Source organism: Lynx rufus, unplaced genomic scaffold (genome assembly GCF_022079265.1).
Source record: "Lynx rufus isolate CCGP_SWC_20201006 ecotype Redwood Valley unplaced genomic scaffold, mLynRuf1.p SCAF_9, whole genome shotgun sequence".
NCBI lineage: Eukaryota > Metazoa > Chordata > Mammalia > Carnivora > Felidae > Lynx > Lynx rufus.
In genome coordinates this window covers 97,430,869-97,453,369 of record NW_025814897.1, presented here as the reverse complement: position 1 = coordinate 97,453,369, position 22,501 = coordinate 97,430,869, and the positions used below count along the sequence as shown (strand labels likewise).

The 22,501-nt window shown below is 57.5% G+C and overlaps 1 protein-coding gene across 3 annotated transcripts in view; it reads right to left on the bottom strand.

Annotated features, from left to right (window-relative positions):
• TSPAN18 (tetraspanin 18) overlaps positions 1–22,501 on the bottom strand; it is a 186,651-nt gene that overhangs the window by 4,351 nt on the left and 159,799 nt on the right. For 2 of the 3 annotated variants that reach the window (XM_047071395.1, XM_047071397.1), the window contains 7 exons: positions 21,675–21,763; positions 14,157–14,229; positions 12,444–12,638; positions 6,041–6,115; positions 4,901–4,999; positions 4,189–4,371; positions 873–956 (listed from right to left, as the gene is read on the bottom strand). In XM_047071395.1, the coding sequence (XP_046927351.1) occupies positions 873–956; positions 4,189–4,371; positions 4,901–4,999; positions 6,041–6,115; positions 12,444–12,638; positions 14,157–14,219 (699 nt within the window). In that variant the 5' untranslated portion in view covers positions 14,220–14,229; positions 21,675–21,763. The remainder of the gene's footprint in view (positions 1–872; positions 957–4,188; positions 4,372–4,900; positions 5,000–6,040; positions 6,116–12,443; positions 12,639–14,156; positions 14,230–21,674; positions 21,764–22,501) is intronic. The other variant, XM_047071396.1, reaches the window with a different exon arrangement.

The following is a 22,501-nucleotide window of genomic DNA, read 5'->3' as shown; positions in this document are numbered from 1 at the left end:
GCAGGGGCTCAATCTAGGCTTGCTGAATGAACGGATGAATGAATGAAGGACCCCTCCCGCTCCCCCATCCCCCATCCCCCACCCTGAAAGCTGCTCATGGTGCCGGGCATTCGAGACGTCCCCGAAAGGAGGGACGGGGAGGCTGGGGCTCCGGCCGCCTGACTTCGTTTCCCCGCTGGCCGAGGCCCGGGAGCGGTCCTTCCTGCAGATGGCCAAGCGTGGGCTTTACGCGGTCAGTCCAAACTCCTGCAGTAGCGGGGGCTTGAGACCCAGGAAGGGGGCGGGGAGAAGGGAGGGGCAGCTCCGCTCCTCGGCTGCGGCGCCCCCTGGTGGCGGCGGCCGGAGTCTGCAGCTGCCTGCCTTTTGACGGGGGTTCCGGGACTGGGGCGAAAGGGTTAATCAAGACCGCCCTTGGGAGGTGGACAAGGCCTCACAGGTCCCGAACCACCCCCCCCCCACTCGCCCCCAACAAAGAGCCTGATCTAGAAGCACAAGCCACAGCCCTTTCCTCAAGGCAGCGGTGTTGATTCTCAGTTAAGAGTTCACTCTGGACCTTGGGGGACCTTGGGGGAGGATTAGGCAGAGAGGAACCGCGAGGGGGGCAGTGGGAGGAGGATGGGGGGGTGACTCTCGGAGCCTGCCCACTCACTGGTGGAGACTTGCTCGGATGAGACCAGAGTCCAACAGCGACTCGGGCAGCAGACAGGCACAGCGGGGCCTGTACTGTCCCTACAGCAGGGAGCCAATTTGGTCCTAGATTTAGGATGTGGAGACAGAGGTAGGCTGGGGGGTGCAGGGCACGGGGCATCTCCCCAAGACCCCGCGTGTGCCTTGCTTCCGGGGGACCCGCGGAAGTGGGGGCCTCTACTTACCTCTATGGCCAGCACCCCTATGGCGAGGGCTCCAGCCAGGTAGACGTAGGTTTCAAAGGTGTTGAGGATCACGGTGTAACAGCCCTGGGAGGGAAGGACCAGAGGTGAAGCCACAGCCGGACAGACAGTGCAGAATCAGGACCGAGGTACGAAGCCTGGGAACTGGCACGTGACCGGCCCCACGGCTCAGGCAGCAGCAGACTTACCCTGTCAAATCCACCGTTTGGTGGGGGTGGGGGGTGGGAGGGGGTGGGAGGCAGGAGGCCTCCGAACAGCAATCTGGCAGCAATACACCGGAGACCCTCGCGACCCTCGAGGTCCCCTCTAAACGGATGAATGCTTTTGCAAGCAGTCCTGGGCATATACGAACTGGGATAGAGGTGGATACAGACACACGGAGAACGTGGGTGTGGTCCTGCTGACGCCCTCGCCTCGGGTCCTCACTGTGCTCCAGCCCACCCCAGGGCCTTTGCACGTGCTGCTCTCACTCTCTGGCTTGGAACACTTTTCCCATGCCAGGAGGATGAGGGTGTAGCACTTTGTGTCAAGAGTCACAGCAGCACCCACACTCACAACCTGCCAGGAAACAGGTAGGGAGCGCTGGGGATAAAGCAGAGAAACAGTGATACTGTGAGGAGAGAAGACTTAGTATCACCCCGGCAGATGGGGAGTACGTACGACTTCCTATTGGTGGTCACCACTCTGGCCTGGAGTCGCGTTCTAGCAAGGTCATCATCTACTGGGAAGCCCCCTGATTTGTTTCCAGCAGGGGAACATGTTCTTGACTTGCTTGGGGGCCATCTTGACCCAGGGAAGGCTGAGGAATGAGCTGGAGAAGCCGCCTTGGAGGCTCTGACTCATCCCAGTGGGGGAATCTGAGCACTCATCACAGGTCACCTTCTTTCGGGATTTCTTCATTTCTTTTCATCGGAGCTCAATGGTCAACGGCGGTGGGCTAATTCAACGTCCACAGACAGGGGCCTTCTGCCTTGGCCTCTGGTGGCCACGTAACTGAGTCCCGGCCATCAAGATCTATGCAGATGTCTACCGGGGCTTTCTGGGAAGGATGGTGTGCCCTTTGCCACCGTGGACTGATATGTACAAAGAAAGGCCACAAAGATCACAGAGACCAGGCTTTGACTGACAGGACAAAGCTACCAACTTCCAGAACTCTTGCTGTGTGTAAAACACAAAGGGAATTTGCATAAGCCTCTTTAACTGGGATTTCAAGTCCGTGCATTCAAGACATTTTGCTCACCGATTGTGATGGGGTGCAAGGCAAAGTCAGAAATGCACACCGGGCTTTAGGAAGGAGTCCTTCCACAGAGGCTTTTGAAAGGAAGAATGCCCAGGAGGGATGCGAGCATCTCAGAAAAGGATCCCAGAGGTCAATCTCGGGGAATCCTTATGAAGCACAGAGAAGAGTCAACATAAAGGGCTAATGTAGCTGCACAGGGACCTCCCCGATGAGCTGATTCCAAAGCCATGCCCAGGAGATGGAAGAAGGTGTCATGATCAAGGATGAGTCCAGAAATGGGCAGCCTCTGAGGATAAAGCCCGAAAGGAACAGGCCCCAGCAAAAGCCTCCCTGAATAACTGACAAGCGGCCTTAGGACACAGGTTTGGCTGTGGGCACCAGGAGGCCCAAACAGCAGTGCCTTCAACCAGCCAGAAGTTAATTTGTCTTTCATATTAAATCCCAAGCTCCGGTGGCCCGTCTGCTCCACGGAGTGGCCAGGGGCCCGGGCTCCTCTTGTGATGCTCTGACATCCTGGGGGGCCACCCTCTGCTGCCAGGTCCCAGATGGCTGTCACCAGAGCTCCATTCCAGCCAGGGGGGGAAAGGAGTAGGGGTGGGCACAGTGCCTCCTCTTAGGGACCTAACACAAGTTGTACACATCACTTCTGCCCGCCTGTCCTTGGCTGCTGCGAGGTCACTTGGCCCAGCTGCAGGGCAGTAGGACGTGCTGCCTTTCCCTGGTGGTTATGGGGTCTAATAGACCCTGTCTTTCCGGGGAGAACGGCCAGCAGTGTGTGCCACAGCATGAAGAATCTGAGGTCCAGAGAGGGTGTCACAGCAGGCGGCAATCCAGGCCCGCCTGACATCAAAGCCTGAAAACCTCCCCCAGGCCCCCCTCCACATCCTAAAGCCTCCCCTCGAGGCTGAGACCCAGCCTCTCAGGGGCCCCGCTGCCCCAAGCTCACAGTGGCCTGACCCCCAGGGCCCTTGTGAATCCTCTGACATGACAGGGGCATGTGCAGGGGACAGGAGACGGGGTGCTGAGCTCCAAGCTGAATGGCCTCCTGGGTCGGCCAGGGTCAGGCCTCAAGTCAGGCCCCTTCGTTGAGGCTCTAAGAAGCTTGCCCTGAGGCCCCCACCCCAGTCCCTTCTAGCTCCTGTCTAGGTTTTATTTTCTTTATAGCAATCATTACCACGTGAAAGTACGACTTAGTTTGCTAGACTGTGAGCCCCACAGGGACAGGGGCCTTGTCTCCTGTTCCCTGCTGTGTCCCCTGCATCTGCAACTCTCCTAGGAGATCCTCATCAAAAACCTAATCAAGGGAGGGGCATGGGGCGGGCACCGGGTTCATCCCTGCTCCCCTCTCCCACCCCCACCCCACCCCTGCCTTGCCTGGTCTCACACACACACACCCCAGGGGCTGGGGGCTCGGTGGGGGGAGAGCACTCGGCAGGAAGGAGGAATCAAGTACAAGGGCACTGTCCGTCTCACAGTGCGGGGGGGTCAGGGGGAGGTGGGGCAAAGCAGGGGCCAGAGAAGCCTCTTCCTGCAAGAAGAGGAAAGGGCTTCTTCCCAGACTGAGATCAGTCCTTGGGTTGCAAGAGAAGCAGAGTCTGGTAGTTTCCCTGACCTTGGGGGTCGGGGGGAGGAGTCTTGCTCTCTCGGGGTCGGGAGGTGCTTCTAGACAGCACATGTGAGTTTCCCCCAGAATCAGGGCTAAGGAGGGGCCCCCCGCTATGTAATTCAGGGGCTGACTCCCGACCTGCATTGTCGGAAGCTCGGGGAGTGCTCTGCCTGGAACACTGGAAAACTCCTACTCACCCTTTAACCCCAGACAAAACGCCCACCCCTCCGGCCTCTGCTATCGCTGGCCCATCTGCTCCCCTCGTCCTTCCTCTACTTTGGTTGGGCCCCAGGGGCTTGGATGGAGCTTCATCAGCCCCCATTCGGGAGTTGCACATGGCAGCCGACACTTCCAGAGGATTTCTGGGACGACTTCAGACCCTCTGTGCCGACGCGGCCACCTGCCCGGCTCTGGCCATCGCAGCCCCTGCCTGGGGGAGCAGGGCCCGGTACCTGCTTGTTCAGGAACAGGTCTCTTCCCAGAAGGCACTCCTCCCTGCTCAGCAGGACCCCGTCCCGAGTCTGGGGCTCTCTCCGGCAGCAGGCCTCCGGGACCTCGGCACTGTCCAAAGTCAGCAGTCGGAAAACTGATGCGAACCTGAAATCTTCAGGCCCGTTGACCCCACAGCAACCAAACTAGGAGGAGAGCACAGGGACAGGGCTGGTGGGTGGGGGCTGGACCCAGGGGCAGAGATGGGCAGACAGCCACTCCCAAGGCCACCATCAGGCAGGGCGGTAGAGAGGGTCAAGACCAGCTTGGGTTCTCTCTGCTCCTCCTGTGTGACCCTGGGAAAGTCACTCGACTTCTCTGAGCCTTCAGCGCCCTCATATGTCAAGCAGAGGTGGAGGTGGCGATAACAACCCCTACCTCACGAGGCATCAGCACCCAATAAACTCCTGCTGCGATTACTGTCACTGACAATTACAGTTGTCTGAGGACTCAGGTCAGGGGTAGCAAACAGGTTTCAGCCGGAGCCTGGACTGCATTTGCTGGGCCGTTAGTAAGGGCCCAGAATGCTGTACGGATGCTGAGTCCCAGGCCAAGCCGGGCTCAGTGGGCCGGCCCTGACTGATCATGGATGCAGGCACTTGAGCAAAGCGGACACTGGGCGCCCTGGGCATCGTGGCTCTGAATGCTCACGGCATCCCTGGGGGAGTCACTCACCGTGATCATGACGGAGTTCCAGGTGGCAGAGAAGACGTCTGTGTCGTTGTTGCCCTGGTAGTGCTTGGTGAGCTCCTTGGTGAAGAACTCTCGGGTGAGCTGGGGGAAGAGGCAGAGGGCAGGCTAAGACCCCCGCCCAGCAGCTCGGTGCAGCCCCACCCGTCCAGGTCTCTTCAGCTGCTTCCGGAGGGGAGGGAAGGCCTGAGGGCCCAGCGCAGGGGATTCTCCTAACTTGGGGTGGCCCCTTAGTCCCCACTCCAGGGCCTGTGGCCTCCCCGTATCGGCTCACTGGCACGAAAGGGAAGCCTCCCCACACACCCCTCAGTGAGCCCGAGGCCAGGGCACGCTGGGAACCTCTCTCAGCCCCTGCGGCCATTTCTCAGATGCAGAGTTTATCCACGATGGGCAGCTTGCCATCCTGAGCTGTCCCCCAGAGCCGGGGGATCCCCTGGGTCCCAGCCCCGGGGTCCCAGCCCCTGAAGACACCACAGTGTGGAGCAGGGAGTCTGCAAATCCAGTTTCCAGAGGTGTCCTTGGAAGTTGCTCCTGCCCTCAAAATATTCTCCTGGGGTCTAACCACCCTCCTTCCCGCTGCAGTGACGGGGCGGGGCCCTGCGTGGTGCCCAGTCGGAGGCTCCCTTCCCTGCTCACATGGCTACCTCCTCCTCCTCTCTGTCCCCTGCTTGCCTCCTTGCCTCCCCCAGGCCGGCTTGCATCTCTTAGCCCCTAACCCCCTCCTCTCCAGGCCCCCTTTGGCTTCAGTGGCTGGTCCTATAGACTCAGGGGAGGGAGCTGGTACCCCTGGTGGCTGGAGTCCCTGGAATAAGGTGGCTAGTGGGGACAGTTTGTCCAAACTGGATACTGGCCAGGCCTCAAGAGAAAGTGCTCTGTTCTCCTGCACATCACTGGACCTGGGGGACAGCCTCTCTGACTGTCCTCAGACTGTCAAATGACTACTGCTGGGTACGGTGTGGAATGGAAGGTTCCAGAATCAGGTGTGGGGTTGTATCAGGTGCTTCGGAAGGGCGGAGACCCTTAAGGACCCTCCGATTCTGCCCTCTGGAAAAACTCTTGCAGGAAGAGGGTCGCTGGGGTTGTGGGGCCGCGAAGCGGGGCCGGGGCACGTGGGCCCGGACGTACGTTTTCCCTGAAGATGAAGGCCAGGATGGCCGCCGAGAGCTCCGCCAAGAAGATGATGAGGATGAACAGGAAGAACTGCAAAGACAAGAGGCAGGCTCGTGAGCCCTGAGGGCCACGGGGAGGGGCCCGGCGGCCGCTGGCAGACGCCCCCTTCCGCTTGTTACACAACTGACGAAATGCACCGGTTTTATGAGACTAAGGAACTTCACCACCATAGGTGCGACATTTTTTCGTAATAAGCATGCCCACAATCCATCTTTGGGGTCAGCAAGGCTGCAACACAAATACGGAAAAGTAAGCAAACAAATATGCCTTCTGCGCCAACAGCACCCCTTCGACGATACCCCTTGTTCAGCGTTCAGTGTGAGCGATGGCACCGGGCAGCCCCGGAAGGCGATCCGTGCTGACCTGGTGGGGCCCTGTCCACGTGGGTGGTACACGCTGTGGAAACCCTGGGTTCCTGGGGGACCCCGGACCGGCTCTCCACACCCTGCCAGCCCCAGCACCCCCTCTCCCTGTCTTGCGGTCTCTCGTTCCCAGGGGCAGAGGGGAGGTGATAGGGATCTTCAACCATGATAAAGGAGCGAGATGGGAGGCGAGGTGATGCGTCCGTCAACATCCGAGAACCCAGGGCCGGAGGTGGAAGTCTGATGGACCCTTCTCTGCTCTACTCCTCGTATTTCTCGATGTTCCCCAAAGTATCCATAATGCCTCTTGTCTCGGGCCCTCACCCCCTGCACTCCCTGTCCCGGAAAGGCCCCTCCCTTCCTCACCCACCAGCTCCTCATTTTCCAGACCAGGTGGAGCCCAGCCCCTCGCCGGTGAGAAGCCTCTCCTGTCTCCTGCCTCCCTGACATCACAGGGCCCCATGGACGTGTGTGCACAGCAGCGGCCACCCCCACCCCCCACCCCTCCACTAACATCAGCAGCACAGGCTGTGACTTCGCGTGTTGCGTTCCCGATGCCCGCCAGCACAGGTGTGGGAGCATGGCTATCAGATGAACGAACACGTCCTTGAGTGACCCACTCACCATAATGACCTTGTTATCTGCTACATCTCAGACCCCGGCCATTACGGGCACCGTTTTGGCCGAAGGCTGCTGGCGGAAGAAACAGGAAATGACTTTGCCTCTGTTGCTCGGCGTTTCCAGTCTGTGATCACACAGTGTGGTCCTGCCGTTGTCAACCCACCTAGAGGCCACCAGCAGAGGACCCAGCCCCCAGTGCCCACGGAGACTCAGCCCGAGAATGCCTGAGCAAACCCTTCCTCTTCACCCAGCTGTCCCTTCTGGGCACCACACGACCTCTTCTCTCTCTGCTGGAGGGCATGCTTCAGGACTGGCCTGAGGGATTCTCCCGAACCCTGGGGGTCTGCTTCCGGAAGGTCAGTGGCAGGCTTGCTGGGGTCTGGGGGGCAGAGTTCCCTAACCGGAGGGGAGAGTCACAGAGGGCCTCTTGTGTCCCAGGCCGCGACAGCCACGGTCCATTCTGCAGCCCCACAGCCCCCACTACCACCAGAGGCTCTGCAGCCCCGTGACAGTGACAGAGGGCCCTGGCGGGGCTCCTGGCACTTCCATTTGGCTGGAGACGCACGGCCATCCGGCTCTGTTTCTCGTGGCCAGCGCGAGAGCCCCTCCCTGCCCCCTGCCCTCTTGGTGGAGTTGCCGGAAGTTCTCAAGCTGGCAAGGAGTAGCCCCAGAAACGGTTTCCATCCTCGGCGAGGCGACTGAGCTGGCCCTGGCTATCGATCACAGCTTAGACAGTTATAAAGTATGGATGAGACCGAGCTCGAGCATCGCGCACGCCGTGTGCCCATCGCGCTGGGAGTGTGCTGCCTTCCCGGATGACTTAGCAGGACCTCGCTTAGCTGGTGCAGGCACAGCGTCCGGATGCTCAGATGGTGGCTCAGAACCAAGAGGCAGGCACAGCCTTCCTGAGGACAAGTGTGGGCAAGTTCTGAAAAAATAATAGTTGCTACCATCTATTGACAGCTCACCGCCTAGGCGCCGTGGATCTTACGTGGCTCATTTCTTTGGATGCTCTCGGCAGCCTGGGGAAGCAGATGCTGTGACTGTCCACACCTCCGGCTTACCGAGGGGGAGACTGGGACCCCGAGGGGGTAGTACTGTCACCAAGCTGGCCCAGCTGGTAGGCGGTGCACCTGGAGAAGCGTGGGAACCCTGATTCCAGAACACAGCCTCTGAACACCGTGTCACCCCAGACCCTGTAAGAGCCTCTAGGTCTTAAGACTTGACAGATAGCTGGGGCTCCTGGGTGACTCAGTCGGTCGAGCATCCGGCTTCGGCTCAGGTCATGATCTCGCAGTTTGTGGGTTCGAGCCCCGCATCGGGCTCTGTGCTGACAGCTCGGAGCCTGGAGCCTGTTTCTGATTCTGTGTCTCCCTCTCTCTCTGCCCCTCCCCTGCTTGCACTCTCTCTCCCTCTCAAAAATACACATTAAAAAAAATTTTTAGGACTTTTCAGATTGCCTGTAGGGTCTCTTGTGGACAAGCCAATTCTTTGAGTTTCACATTGATCCAGTGGTTGCATGTGCTAGGAACAGAGTGAAGCAAGATGCTCATTTTCTCACTGGGCCACAATCACAACACCATGGCTGGGAAAGAGGTACCCTCACCTTCATGTTACATAGGAGGAGTCTAGGTTCAGAGACGTTAAGTAACTGCCCTCAGGTCACACAGCCAGGAAGTAGCAGAGCAGACACTGGAAGGTAGACTTTTCTGACTCCAAAGCCCATGCTCTTATCAGACCTCTAAGACCACTTCCTCTCTGTCCCTTCATTCCAGGGCTATTCACCGAGCACCTGCTTTGTGCCAGGCACGATGTGAGGTACTAGCAAACCACTATGCAGAAGGCAGATGTGGCCCCCAACTTCCTGCAGTGAACGTTGAGCCAAGGTTCATGACTCATGAGATGGAATTTAAGAATGAACCTAGTAACTTGAAGGAGGAAGGGGGCCTGTATATCTCCTTGCCTGGAGCAGGGTTTCATCAAGCGCAGGGACCGAGGGGCGATTTGAGTGTGAGCAGGTCACCTGAAGCAAAGCAAGGGCTGAGGTGCCACTTCTGACAATCTGCCTTCTCCAGCATGAAGTCGCTTCCTCTTGCTGAACAGAGTTCCCATCTGGAGGGCCTTCCCCTGGACCTGGCCACGGGGCTTGTCCTGACGCCTCCCCAGGGCTTCCCATCTGGGGGCGAGGCCTTTCCCAGGGTTTTTGAGTTAATCTCACCTCATCCCATTTGCCTAAAGACACATTTGCCAGGAATTCCTGAGCATCAAATGTACACCACTTTGCTTAGGATTTTGGAAACACTAACCGAGGGACGGAAATGGCAATTTTGCCTACCTGCGAGCACTGCCAGGCTTTTCTAGCCCATCTGCCTACTGGCCCATCTACTCTCAGTTCTCATTCGAATAAATGTTGACCAAATTTACACGCTTTATGTGCCATTCAGCGCATTTATCTCTTCTAAATACACTCATTTCTTTTCGCTGTGCTCCTTTCCTAAAATTTAGCAAGCCTTTGCCAGAAAATATTTTTAAAAATTTCTGAATCTTTAAATAAACTGGTGAAGAACCGTCTGCAAATGACTCCTAGGTAAGCCACTACGGAAAAGGGATGCCACGAGATGTCCACTACAGGCGGAAACTGTCCCATTGTATGTGGAAATGCTGTGAAATTGATCAACGGGAGCGTTTGGAAACTGTATCTTTAGAGAAACTGATCAGTGGGTGACGCAGTCATTAGGTTCGTGGGTCGGCCGGGGGGGGATGGGGCCCTGGGGTTTCAGACTCAGAGCAGTGGGGGAGGGGCAGCTCAGTTACCCCCACCCCCGGCCTCCTCCTCTGCTGCGGTGGCTGACATCACTTCCTCTTGGTCCTGTTCGTGACAAGTCTTGCCTCCCTCCCTGAAGGTGGAGGAGCAGGGGTCTCAGGATTCTCGAGGGACCCGAGTGGCTACCTGTAGAGAGACTCTGTGCCCCTCTTCAGCGGGAGCCACTGCATGGCCGGTCCAGGTTAGAAAACAGAAGTGGCTCTTCTTAATTTTTAGGTCATGAGGTCATGAATCTATTTGAAAGCCTTCCTGAAGCTGTGGGGTCTGTCCCCAGAAACATGCATGTGCATACAACACACACACACACACACACACACAGCACATATGTACACGCACACAAAGCCCTAACCTAATATTTTGTACATAATTTTAGGTGAATTTCAGACATGGGAGTCCATTTTAGGTGAGGGGCCCCTCGACTAGCCCTGGTCTGAGAGACAGGGGATCCCCCCCATGGGTCCAAGAGTACCCTGCTTCTTTTGGGGTGCCTGGGTGGCTCAGTCGGTTAAGCGTCCGATTTTGGCTCAGGTTGTGATCTCATGCTTCATGGGTTCGAGCCCTGTGTCGGGCCCTGTGCTGACAGCGCGGAGCCTGGAGCCCGTTTTGGATTCTGTGTCTCCTTCGTCTTTCTGCCCCTCCCCCGCTAGCACTCTGTCTCTTTGGGGGACAGGGGGAAGAGTATCCTGCTTCCGACTTGCACTGTGGCCTCAAGCTAATAGGTGCTGGGCTTCAGAGAGAGGAGGAGGAGGAGGGATGGGAAGGGAGGGGGAGTGGGGAAGAAGGGAGGGGAGGGGAGGATTGGAAGATAGGAGGGAAGGGAAGGGGACACGGGGGAAGTAAGGAGAGAGGGGCAGAGACTAGGAGAGGGATAAGGAAAGGCAGCAGGAATAGAAAGCAAGAGATTAAGAAGCAGAGAGATGGAGGCAGAGAAAGATCAAGAAAAGAAAGAGAGGAATGTAGACAGAAAAGGAAGGAAGGAGAAGGTGAGAGAGGAGAGGGGTGGAAGGGGCTAATTTAAGGTTCCAAAGACCAGGCCCTGGCCACAGCTAGGACTCAGCTCCTCCTTGGGGGACTTGGAGTGCACCTCAGCTGGTCTCTGGGCTTGGTCTTCCCCCTTAAGCGCCGGGGACTGATGTATCCATTCACTGGCAGGCTCAGAGGCTGCCACTTCATGGGGAGGACTTTTGAGGGCCCCAGCCTGCTCCCAGTCCAGCACCCTGGCCTGGTCCCCTGTCTTGAGGTCAAGGATGAGCCCCAGGGGCTGAGGTGAGGGGGGAAAGGGAGGTGGGCCTCACCAGGGACCCATATCCCAGCTCCTTTTAAAGTCCCCTTGGGCTCCCAAGCCAACATTGGCACCGGCGGCACTGCAGAAGGCGGCCCACCAGGGGGCGCCCGCAGGTTTCTTTGTTTCTCTCCAAACGAAAAGTTTGCGGTGTTCAGGCTGCTGTAGGCCAAAGGGACCCAGGGCTCCCAAATCACACATTTCACTGCTGATTTCACTTCCTGTCTGGGATATGGGGAATGTCACCGTGACATGAATAGAGGCCACCCCATCTGTTCTGGTCTGGAGAGGAGGCATTGTGGCAAATCTCTGCTCGCCAAAGCGGCAGGAGCAGATAACCTTGCAAGGAAGTCCTTCTGCTGACCAGCCGCGCCTCCCCGTCGCCAGACTCCTGACCCCTCCATCCACTCACCCACGAGGGGCACCTGCACGCTGACCCATCCACACACACGCCTCATGGAGAAGGACTGGGCTCAAACTAGAAGCTCTCCAGGCCTGGGCACCCACTGGACTTCACCGGGGAGGAAGGCCAGGAAAGTAGGCGCAGGCCCAAAGGACCCCCCGCCCACGGGAACACGGAAGGTCAGAGAAACAGAACGTCCACTGCTCGCCTCATTTGGCTCCAACCTATAGCTAAGCCGCCCCCTGATGAGCAAGCGAAGGCATTAAAGCTCAGAGAGGCTTAGAAACTAGGCCCGAGTCACATCATTAGTGAGGGGTCTGAGCAGGGTGTGCGCTCAAACCCAGGCCCGCCGCACGGCCGGCCACATGCCTGCCTGCCTGCCTGCCCCTGTGTGGCCTGCAATAGTCGTTCAGGGACCATTTATTTAACGAATAAAGAGACTTCAGAGGTCACACCACCTCTGTTTTAAAAGCGGAAATGCAAACGGCAAGAGACTCATCCAGTAGGTATCTCTCCTCTTTCACCAAGGAGTTATATATGTGAGTTCTCGGAAGCATCATGGTTAATGTTCTCAGTTGACTATGCCTTGGAGAAACCTGGCTGTTCAGACCTGGAGGCCAAGGCCACGCTCCATCTGAGGACAGCCGGCCCACACGGCAGGCATGGGCCCGTCGCAAGGACCAGGCTCCGAAAGCTGGGGCCACCAGTGCGAACAGAACAGGTTGGTGGCCTTCCCACTCCTGGAGGACAGCCTCCTAGGCTCGGACCTGGGTGTGACCTCCGAGTCCTCTGCAGTGTAGACACAGGGCCCCCCCACGCTCTGCCCCAGGGCACCCGCGGGTGGGGTGGGGGATGGGGCTACTCACAAACAGCAGCAGACACTTGTTCTCACGGACGGCCCCGCAGCAGCCCAGGAAGCCGAGCAGGAAAAGCAGGCCCCCCATGGCCAGGAGGATGTAGGCGCCCGTGATTAGCAGGGGGTTGGCGGCCACGATCTCCCGGAAGCCGGTGGGGTCCACCATGACCCAGATGCCGATGCCCAGCAGGCAGGCCCCACCCAGCTGCCCTCAGGGCCAGTCAGGAGGGAAGAGAAGAAACAGGCAGACACGGAGGTTAGACACTCCAAACATACACCATCCCTCTGAGCCAGGCCCCAGGGTGGGGCCGGCGAGCCCCAGTGAGCCCCAGAGAACCAGGCGGGAGCCCCATGTGCTGCGCGAACCAGTGTCCCAGCAATGCCTTTCTCTCGTTTGCGTTTTCCTGGATGCCCAGACTGTTAGTACATCCTCTAAACCCAATCTCTGACCCACGCCCCGACACAGGCTGCTGAGGACATGTCACGTAGAATTTATTTGCCACTTTTTACATTGCCCTTGAATGTCAGAACTGCTGGATAATGAGGTCCTCTAGTCCAACCCTCTGATTCCAGAGGGCACCCTGTAGCCCCGCCCACCTGCTGGCAGCCCCCCAGGGCTCTGCTCAGGCCTCTGGCTTCTCCCAGGAGCAGAGCCACACCCTGAGCCCCCGCAGGTTGTCCTAACCCTGCCAAGACCCGGATGAGTGAAAGTCCACTGGTGCCGTCCAGGGCAGGGTCACTGTGAAAGAGAGCTTCCTTTCCGGTCAAGTCTGACTCTTTCTCTCCTCTCTCTCCATTTTGTAGCCATGTCAGCAACTCTCCTGGGTTCCCTCCCTTGCCCATAATCCTGAGGAGCAGGAAACAACCCTACAGACTTGAATTCCGGGCCCACCTTCCAAGCTCACACGTGGCTCTGGGGAACCTCTGGTCCCAGGGTGTGGCTCTGCTCCTGGGAGAAGCCAGAGGCCTGAGCGGAGCCCTGGGGGGCTGCCAGCAGGTGGGCGGGGCTACAAGGTGCTGGGTTGGCCACCTGAGCACTCCGGGCCTCTCTGTGCCTTAAAGTAGAGAATCCATAGGCTGGATGCTAAGGACAGAGCTAAGCTATGGAGCGCTGGCACATTCCAGGCACTTTCTAAACTAATCGTGCTTAATTTTCACCAAACGCCTGTGGAGGCAGGGAATTAAGATACTGAGGTTCAGAGAGGTGAAGTGTGCTTCTGACCCCACAGCTGGTAAGATGCGGAGCCAGCTTGGAACCCCAGGCCCAGAGAGGTTTCAAATTACATCAGGTGGTTACATCAGCCCAGCACATCCAGCCCGGATGTCCGCCACTGCGCCTCTGGGGGTCAGGGTGGAGCGGGGGCTCTCTGGCCTGCCCTCTGATCACCCCCACCTCCTCCTTCTCCCCGACTCTCCACAGGGGTCGGATCCCAAGGCGGCAGTCAGGGCTGAGGCCCCAAGCCTTTGTCAGAGACCTGAACCATCCCCGGGGGTCATGGGCACAACATCCCTCCTGGGCCGGTGGGCTCTTTGCAGTGGGGTGGGCACTACCGGGGGCTTCTCATCCAGGAAGTTCTGGCTGGGCAGGTAGATTTGCTTCCAGCACTGGCCCCTGTGCCTGCCCCCAGGACTCAGTCCCGTGTGACTACTTCAAAGCAGTCGTCTGTTCCTTCCACCCAGCAGAGGCCCAGGGAGATCCCAGGCATGTTCTAGCAATACTTACAAATATGAAGAAATTGAAAACAAACATCAGATACTTCATGCAGCTCAGACAGTCGCCTTCCATGGTGTTCTACCTACAAAACAGCAAGGCCCCTCAGTTTTCCCACTGGGGGAACCCACCCCTGTCCCTTCCCCATGGGGGTTCCCAGTGGTCAGCCCTGCCCTTGCAGCAGGTGGAGGAAGAGGGAGACTGGTAATGACTTCCTCTCTCAGAGGCTGCTGGGGCCAGAGTTAGGAGTGAGACCTTGGAGAAGCCAGCCCGCCTGGGCTTAAGCCTGATGCCACCATTTATTTGCTCTGTGGCCTTGGGCAAATCACTCTACCTTTCTGAGTCTTGTTCTTTCCAACCTGACAACGGAGATTAAAACCAGAAGCTTCCTCCCAGCAGTATTGTGAGCAGGATACCAATCCAGGCCTCATAAACCTCCTACCACCCCACACACCCTCCAGCCCGAAGGACTGCCCAGGGCTGTTTCATGGTGCCAGTGAGGAGGGGTATCACAGGGGCAAAGGGATGTGGGCACATACCTGGGGGCCCAAGCCCTGTTCCTGGGGCCAAACCCTCCCCACACCCTGACTATTTCCAACCCGAGACCTACAGCATCCCACCTACCTAAGGAGCCTTCCCTAGCCCTACCTAAAGGTATGGCCCTGGGAGCGAGTCTCTGAGTACAATTCTGTTCAGCCAGCATTAATTGTGCATCGACTGTGTGCCAGGCACTGGGGCTTGAAAGCCACAAGATGTAGCCCTTCCACATCCCCGGGGGGAGAAGCATCTGCTGTCATGGGTCAGACCTGTATTCAATATTGCCACACTTTCTTCACGACAGCCCCAGGGAGAGACTCTGATTCCCCCGGGGCAGGGATCAGAGGTCCAAGTGACAGGTGAGGAAACTAGGCTCGCGATGGAAATAGCAGGTCCAACGTTCCCCAGCTGGTAAGGGGCAGGGCTGGAGCTGAGCCAGTCCAGAGTCCCTCTTCAGGTGACCCCGGCAGGCGGTCTGTGCTTGTACAACATGACTTGGTGCAAAGGATCCTGGGAGTATGTGTTGGACGCGGACGAATACGGGGAAGATGGTGCTTCGTTACTTTCAACGGTTTCCCATCTTCCCTTCGGAGAGAGCCAGGGTCACTTTTCCTCACCCACAAAGTAAGGTTGACAATTCCTGTCTTAAGTGGTTACTGCGAGGTCTATGATGAATCATATTAATAATAGTAATCACCATTGGGGAGCCCCCGCTGTGTGCTAATATGGCCAAGCGTTTCACATATATTATCTCATTTAATTCTTGTAACAACCAATGAGGTGTGCGCACTGGTTAGGGCAAACTTTCACATTACCTGGCGAGGTGTATGTATGTAATGATCAGAGAGATTAAGGGATTTGCCCAAGGCCACGCAGCTTGTAGGAGGCAATGCTAAGATCTAACGCCAGAGCCCGTGTACGGTGCCTGGCGCACGGTGGGCGCCCAGCAAACCTGCCCCCTCGCTGCCCCAGACCACAATCCAACGCCCTCCCCAGCAAGGAAGGCCAACACCCTCACTGTCCAAGGAACAAAGTGGCCAGGGCCATGCGGCCCATTCCTCTTGGTGACCACAGGACCATGCCCCAAGCTGCATTTTGCTTTAGGCCAGAGGGTTTTTAAAGTGCATTTGAATCCACGGAGAGCAAAGCACAGGGGGCACCCACTGCTGGGGAAGGGCGTGCAGGAAAGGGTGGCGCCTCGCCTCTCTTCTCGTGGTTTCTGCTGACGTGCCAAGTGTTTGATCTCGGCTGAGCAGTGGCCATGGCACCACTCAGGCACCTGGGAGCCCGTGAGGAGGGTGCTGGGTTGGGCGGGCATGGGCCCTGGAGCCCTACGGCTTCCCGGCTGAAATGGCCCACCTCCTCCTGGCTGAACTGCTCGGCCTATTGTGCCAGATAAAAGACAGAACTGAGCAGGGGACACACAGGCAGGGCACTGAGCATCAGAACCAGACGTGCCTTCTTTACTGGGTGGCAGAAACCAACACATCAGGTCACACAACGATGAGCCCAAGGCCACTCTAAGAGAAAAATCAGGGAGTGAACCTCCAGGCTCAAAGCCTTTGTCCTTCCAAAGGCGCTCCAAGGGCTTTTCTTAGATTGGGTGAGAGGAAAAGGGAAACACAGGGTTCCTGGGGTCACCTGGCCAGCCTCTACCGCTGCGAATAATGACATTACTGAGCATTTAGTATGTGCAAAGCTCCACCCTAAACATTGGATGTGTATGAACTCACAACAACGTACGAAACAAGTACGATCATCACCCTAATGATGGGAAACAGAGAGAGGGAAACTGAGAGCATAGAGAGGCTAGGTGACTTGCCTGAGATTGCAGCTAGTGAGTGGTGAAGCCAAGATTTGAACCCCGGCAGTCCAATTTGGATGGAGTGTGTGTATGCGTGTGCGCGGGAGGGGGGATGATTCTTCTTTACTTCACTGAGCTGTGGCCTGAGTTTATGCAGTGTCATCTGCCTTCAAAGCTGGAATCCGGTGACATCATCCACTCTATTCCGTGCATCTTGCAAGTGCCTCCAGCGTCAGTCCTACTCCTGGCCTCATCCTCTCTCAGTCAGATGCTGTCAGTCTTGGCCCCGTCACCCTACCTCCAGCCACTCCCCTTCCAGCCAGTTGCCTCCAGAGGGACCTTTCCACAAGGCACATCTAGCCACACCACGCCCCTGCGAAGCACCTGGCCTCTCCAGGAGACCAGCCACCCCCTAACTACGGGCTGCAAGGTCCTCCAAGGCTCCCAAGGCCACTTTTGGTTCTCCCTTGACTGCCCCGTCGCCAACAATCAAAGCAGTGTCCCCAAAGCTCACTTAGTGCCTCCACGCACGCCGATCTCTTCTGTTGGAACCGCTTTTCCACCTCGTCCCTTCCCGCTTAATCCCTGCTCATCTCTCAAGGCATCACCTCCTTTAGGAAGCCTTCCCTGATTCTCCCCATCCTGTCCCTGCTTTCGCAGGAGCTCCCATGGTCTCTGCTGACCTCCACCCCTGTCCCCACCATGCTGTGTACCATCATGTCATCAGCCAATGTTCCTGTGAGCTCCCAGAGGCATGGGACAGCAGCTGTGCCCTCCTCCTGGGACACAGCAGGGATTGGTACATGGTTTGGATTGCATGAAAACCCGCCACATAGCAAACGTTGATTAAACAGCACGGGCAGGAAGCTTGGTGCTGGGCTAAGGGCTTTGCGTGCGTGGGGTCGCTGTGTCCTCTCTACCCCCGGTATTTAGAAAGAGGGGGCGTGAGGACTCACACAGCAGCGGGCTCCCAACTCCTGCACCTCCTTTCCTCTCTCTGCTGTGCCCTCTCCAGAGTGAGGACAGTCCCCATGTGACTTCTTTTGATGCCCCATTTGCTCGCCTTTCTCTCTAGATCTTCTTGAGGCCAGAAAGCCCAGAAGGTTGCTTAGCCAGCCTGCCTTCTGACCGGTCCATGCCAGTGCCTGCCAGCTGCCGGACGTCTTCATCATCATCCTTGACTGTGGGTCGTTTTTGTCGCTTCCATCATCCCTGCCTCCAGAGCAGTTCTCCAGGATGCCATCTCCGGGCCAACTCACGCCCAGGCCAGCCACGCCCCTCCTCCGTCTCCAGCCTTCTAGAAGCAGCATCTAACCCGCATCTAAACATAGTGGCCTCTGGAGTCAAACACACCTGGGCTCCAGTCCTGGCTCTTCATCTTTCTACCTCTGTGTCTCTGGTAAGTGACCTACCCTCCGGGAGCCTCAGTTTCCTCATCTGCAAAAATGGGCATGTAGGACCTGCATCGTGGCATGTTGTGAGAGTTAAGTGAGAAGTCCCGTGAAAGGGCTCCCCACTGCACCTGGCCCGGGGCAGAGTGGACTGCTCTCACCATGACCACCCCAGCTCTGCAGCTGGACGTGACCACCGGGCCGCTGTTACTCCTGACCCCAGGATCCCCGGGACAATGACCTGAACCCTAGGCACTGCGGTCCAACCCCCTCTCCCTTCGGCACTAGGCTGACTCAACTCCGCACATGTGCTGAGACCCTGTGCTCTTTGAAAAGGGGCAAGGGGACAGAAAATAGTATTTGTTCAGCACTGACTCCTTGCCAGCCACGTGCCACGTCCACGCAGTGGCTGCCCTGACTCAACAGCCCCGTGATGCGGGGAGCGCAAAGACGAGGGCACCGGGGCTCAGGGAAGTGAAGTGACCTGCCCGACATCCCAGAGCTTATACGCACGCCACCCAGCCCACTCCAGATCCTGTGTTCCGCCTGGTCCAGGGGCAGCTTTCAGATAGGGAGAGGGGCAGAAGGAGCACTGGACTAGGAGTCCAGAGTCCCAGTCTCCTGTTCTGCAAGTCACTTCCTTTCTCTGGCCTCAGCATCTTCCTCTGCGAAACGACGGAACAGGAGTTTGATGACTCATCAGTTCCCTCCGTCAGGCCTGAACTGGATGGGCCTTTGGAGGGCAGAAGGAGCGATCCCACTAAAATGCTGAAAGTCTGCAGGAGGCCAGGTTCCAGCAGCCCCTCCCTGGCCCACCCAGGCAACGCTGCTCTCCAGGGCGGGATCTGGCCTCGGCTGGCTCTGGCTTTTTAGCAATTAAGGGGCATAATAAATATGGCAGCTCATAAACAGACTACCTGTATTTATTACGTACCACATTCGGTACAGATCACATCTACTGGGTAGCTTGCGGAGTGCAGGGCTCCCAAATGCAATGAAGGGAGCGTGTCTCCTGGGAAGAGCCTCTGACAACCTCGAAGGTGAGGCAGGTAGGAAAATAGATGACGTGCGCCGGAGAGCAGACGGAGATACAGAGACCCAGGTCCAGGGCAGGGTCCGTGGCTGGAGAGACGGCCTTGGTGCCTGACCAAGGATCAGAAGCCCGGCCCTGCCAGGCTTAGCGGGTGCCCTGGGGCAAGTTCCTAAACTGCACGCATCTAAATTCCCTCGTCTTTAAAATCAGTATAGGGGCGCCTGGGTGGCGCAGTCGGTTAAGCGTCCGACTTCAGCCAGGTCACGATCTTGCGGTCCGCGAGTTCGAGCCCCACGTCGGGCTCTGGGCTGATGGCTCAGAGCCTGGAGCCTGTTTCCGATTCTGTGTCTCCCTCTCTCTCTGCCCCTCCCCCATTCATGCTCTGTCTCTCTCTGTCCCAAAAATAAATAAACGTTGAAAAAAAAAAAAAATTTAAAATCAGTATAAACACAATGCTTCCCTCACAACGCATGGAAAATGCTGAGTGCAGGATTCGACACATGGGGGCTAACGATAGCAGGGGCTGGTAACAGCCGGAGCAGCTCAAATTCTTAGCGTGTGCCAAGGACCACGCACAGTCTCAAGCCTCGGGAAGCTCCAGGATAGAGGTAATGCCGTCTCCATTTATCAGGTGAGGGAGCTGAGGCTCAGACGGGTGCCATCACTCATCCAAGGTCACAAAGCGCACAAGCGCCCGAGCCAGGACGCGAACCCAGGTCTCTCTTTAATCTGGAGCCACAACTCTCCAACATCATTTCACACCTCCTGCGCCACCTCATGTCCTACCGCTCAGGGCAATCAGCCTTTGGGGGCCATCATCCGCCGCCAGGCTGAAGTCAAAAGGCCACTGCCTGCCAGCTCCACCTGCCACGAGGGGTTTCTGAATGTGGGACACACCTCCTCAGCCAACTGGCCGGACACGAGGGGCGGACCAGGGAGCCTCCAGTCCCCGCCCGGACCTGGCTGTTAGCTCCACTCACCCACAGAGCCTTTTCGAAGTTAAGCGCATCATAGCCCAGTTCCCTAACTTGCCTCAAAGGAGGGTGGGGCGCATAGTTTCTGGAAGGGGGGGGCTGAGAAGAATCTTGAGCCTATGAAGTCCCAGGGCTTAACTGATGTTCAAAAGGCACTTATGAAGGAGACCGGGGGTCCCTCTGCTGAAAGGAAATGACGCACCCTCCCTGGGGCCAGGGCTGACAGGCCCACTGACATTTCCCCATTCCACTGAGGGGACGGGGACCGGGAGGGCAGAGCATCAGTGTGGGTGGGGGCTGTGGGGTCAGACCGGGCTTGGTCCTTCCGCTTTCCAGCCTCATGGACCTCGGACACGTCGCGTAACTTCTCTGGGCCTTTGCGTTCACGTTGGCAAAATGGGGCCAGAAATGCTGACGTCGTCAGGAAACTGCGCGGCCTGAAGACTGAATGGTATTCTAGAGAGAGCTCTTTATGCCATGCCTGACGCTCCGTGGCTCTGCCCCTTATCTCCTGCCTGCTGCGCAGCCGCGAGGCGGCTCCTCTCGCTGACCCTCCCAGACGCCAGTACACCGAGTTCTCAGGACACGGGAGGGTCCTGATGCGGAGGATTTCTGAATGGGGAGAATGGTTCTCAAACTGGGTTCCCCGGGGCTAGCACTCTCTTAAAGCTATTTTCAGGGTTTCCATGAACACCTCAGGAATCACCCCCTCACCCCGGGGCCGGCTCCGGGGTCTGCCCCCAGGGTGAGCATGGGTGGGGAGCCTGCTGCCCTGGATCTCAGGTCACGGTGGCACCTGTCACGGTGCCCCCTCGCTTGGCCAGCTGAGGGCTCTGGGCTTACAGACAGGCGTGTTATCATTCAGCACGACCCCCAGAGGCAACCGACTGTTTCTTGTGCGACAAAACCAGGTGTGTCAGACCTTTCCGACCGGTCGGAAACTTTTCTCCGACACTCCCCCTTGTGTCACCATTGCTTTAGAATCTGGGGCTGGAATAATTTATGTCACCGGCATTTCAATAAAGAAGTGCTCGGTCATGAGAAGGGAGGCACTGAGTGGCCTGATCCCCTCACTTCGGAGATGAGAAAACAGGCTGAGAGATGGAAAAGGGGTGTGGCTAAGCTATCACACCGGTTAGTGATGGAGGTGAGCCTAGGGCGCTGGCCTTGAAGCCCAGGTCAGGGCCCCGTGGATGCACTGCCTACTCGGTGTTGTCCTTATTTGTTTTGGTAGCACGTACCTTCCCTTGTTAGAAGGCATGCTTCATAAAGGCATGGACTGGGGCGCCTGGGTGGCATCTGATTTCGGCTCAGGTCATGATCTCACGGTCTGTGAGTTCGAGCCCCGCGTCGGGCTCTGTGCTGACAGCTCAGAGCCTGGAGCCTGTTTCCGATTCTGTGTCTCCCTCTCTCTCTGCCCCTCCCCAACTTATACTCTGTCTCTCTCTCTCAAAAATAAATAAATGTTAAAAAATATATATGTAAAGGCTTAGGCTTGTTTTGTTCACTGCCATATTCCTAGTGTCCAGAGCTGGGCCTGGCGCATAGTGGGGCCTCAATTAGTACGTCGGAAGGAATGAATAGAGGGAAAAAGAAAAGGCAGAGATCGGTACAGATCTGCAAATCAGAGAAGCAGACCAAGACGAGTCAGAAAGAGGGAAAGACAGAGAAAGACAGCAAGAAGTGACACAGGAAGAGACAGACTGAGGAAGAGCTGGAGGGGGGACAGATGGGGGCCAGTGTCGGGGGGACAGGGCAGAGGTGCCCACAGAGGGAGCATCAGGTACTGACTTGTCACCTGGGCAGGTCTTTCGGCGTCAGCAGGTCAGAGTCTCCGGTCGGAGGGGTTCTGGTGTGTTCTTTGATTGGCCCAGCTCGTCCTAGAAGAGAAAATATTCAATTACTATAGGAAGTCAATAAGCAGCAGCCGCGTTCAAGAAGCTGTTTATGAAAACCTGCCCTAAGGACGCACACAGGGCGAGCGCCTCGCTAATCCGGGCCCATCAGCGCTAATGAAAAGCTCTCGGCATCCGCATCCGGGCCCACTCCAGCTGGGGAGGCCCGCACGGGGTGCCCGCCCTCTGCCCAGACGGCAGCTCCCGGGTCCCCACAGGAGCTGTATGGGGGACCACATCTTTAAGAGCCTTTCAGTTTCCGGCATGGGCTTCGTCTATGCGGACGTACTGCGTGTGGCTGATGAGCTGAGAGGAGGCAGTGGGTGTGGTGGCCCACACGCCTGGATGCCACACGGATGCCACCTGGGCACCTGTGGTGATGCCTCAGCAGAGACTGCCGGCAGGGCCCTGTTCATCAAACTCCCTCCCCAGAAATCTGAACTCCCGAGAGAGAAATCTGATGCCGGAAAGGGTTCCTTAGCCTCACATAAGGATTTGCCAGAAGGCTCCTTTAGAGAGCCACATCCCAGCAGCGGAAACGAGGGTTTGGTTTCAGTAGCCAAATGGGCCCGGATGGAGGCTCGTGTTCTACCACACCTGTGGGCACCTCCCCGGCCGGGTCCTGCCCAAGGAGGATGCAGAAAAACGAGGCCGGGGAAGCTTGGGCCTCGGTGGGCGTTCTCGCGGGGAGGAAGGGGGAGATTCAGTGGGGGGGGGGGGTCT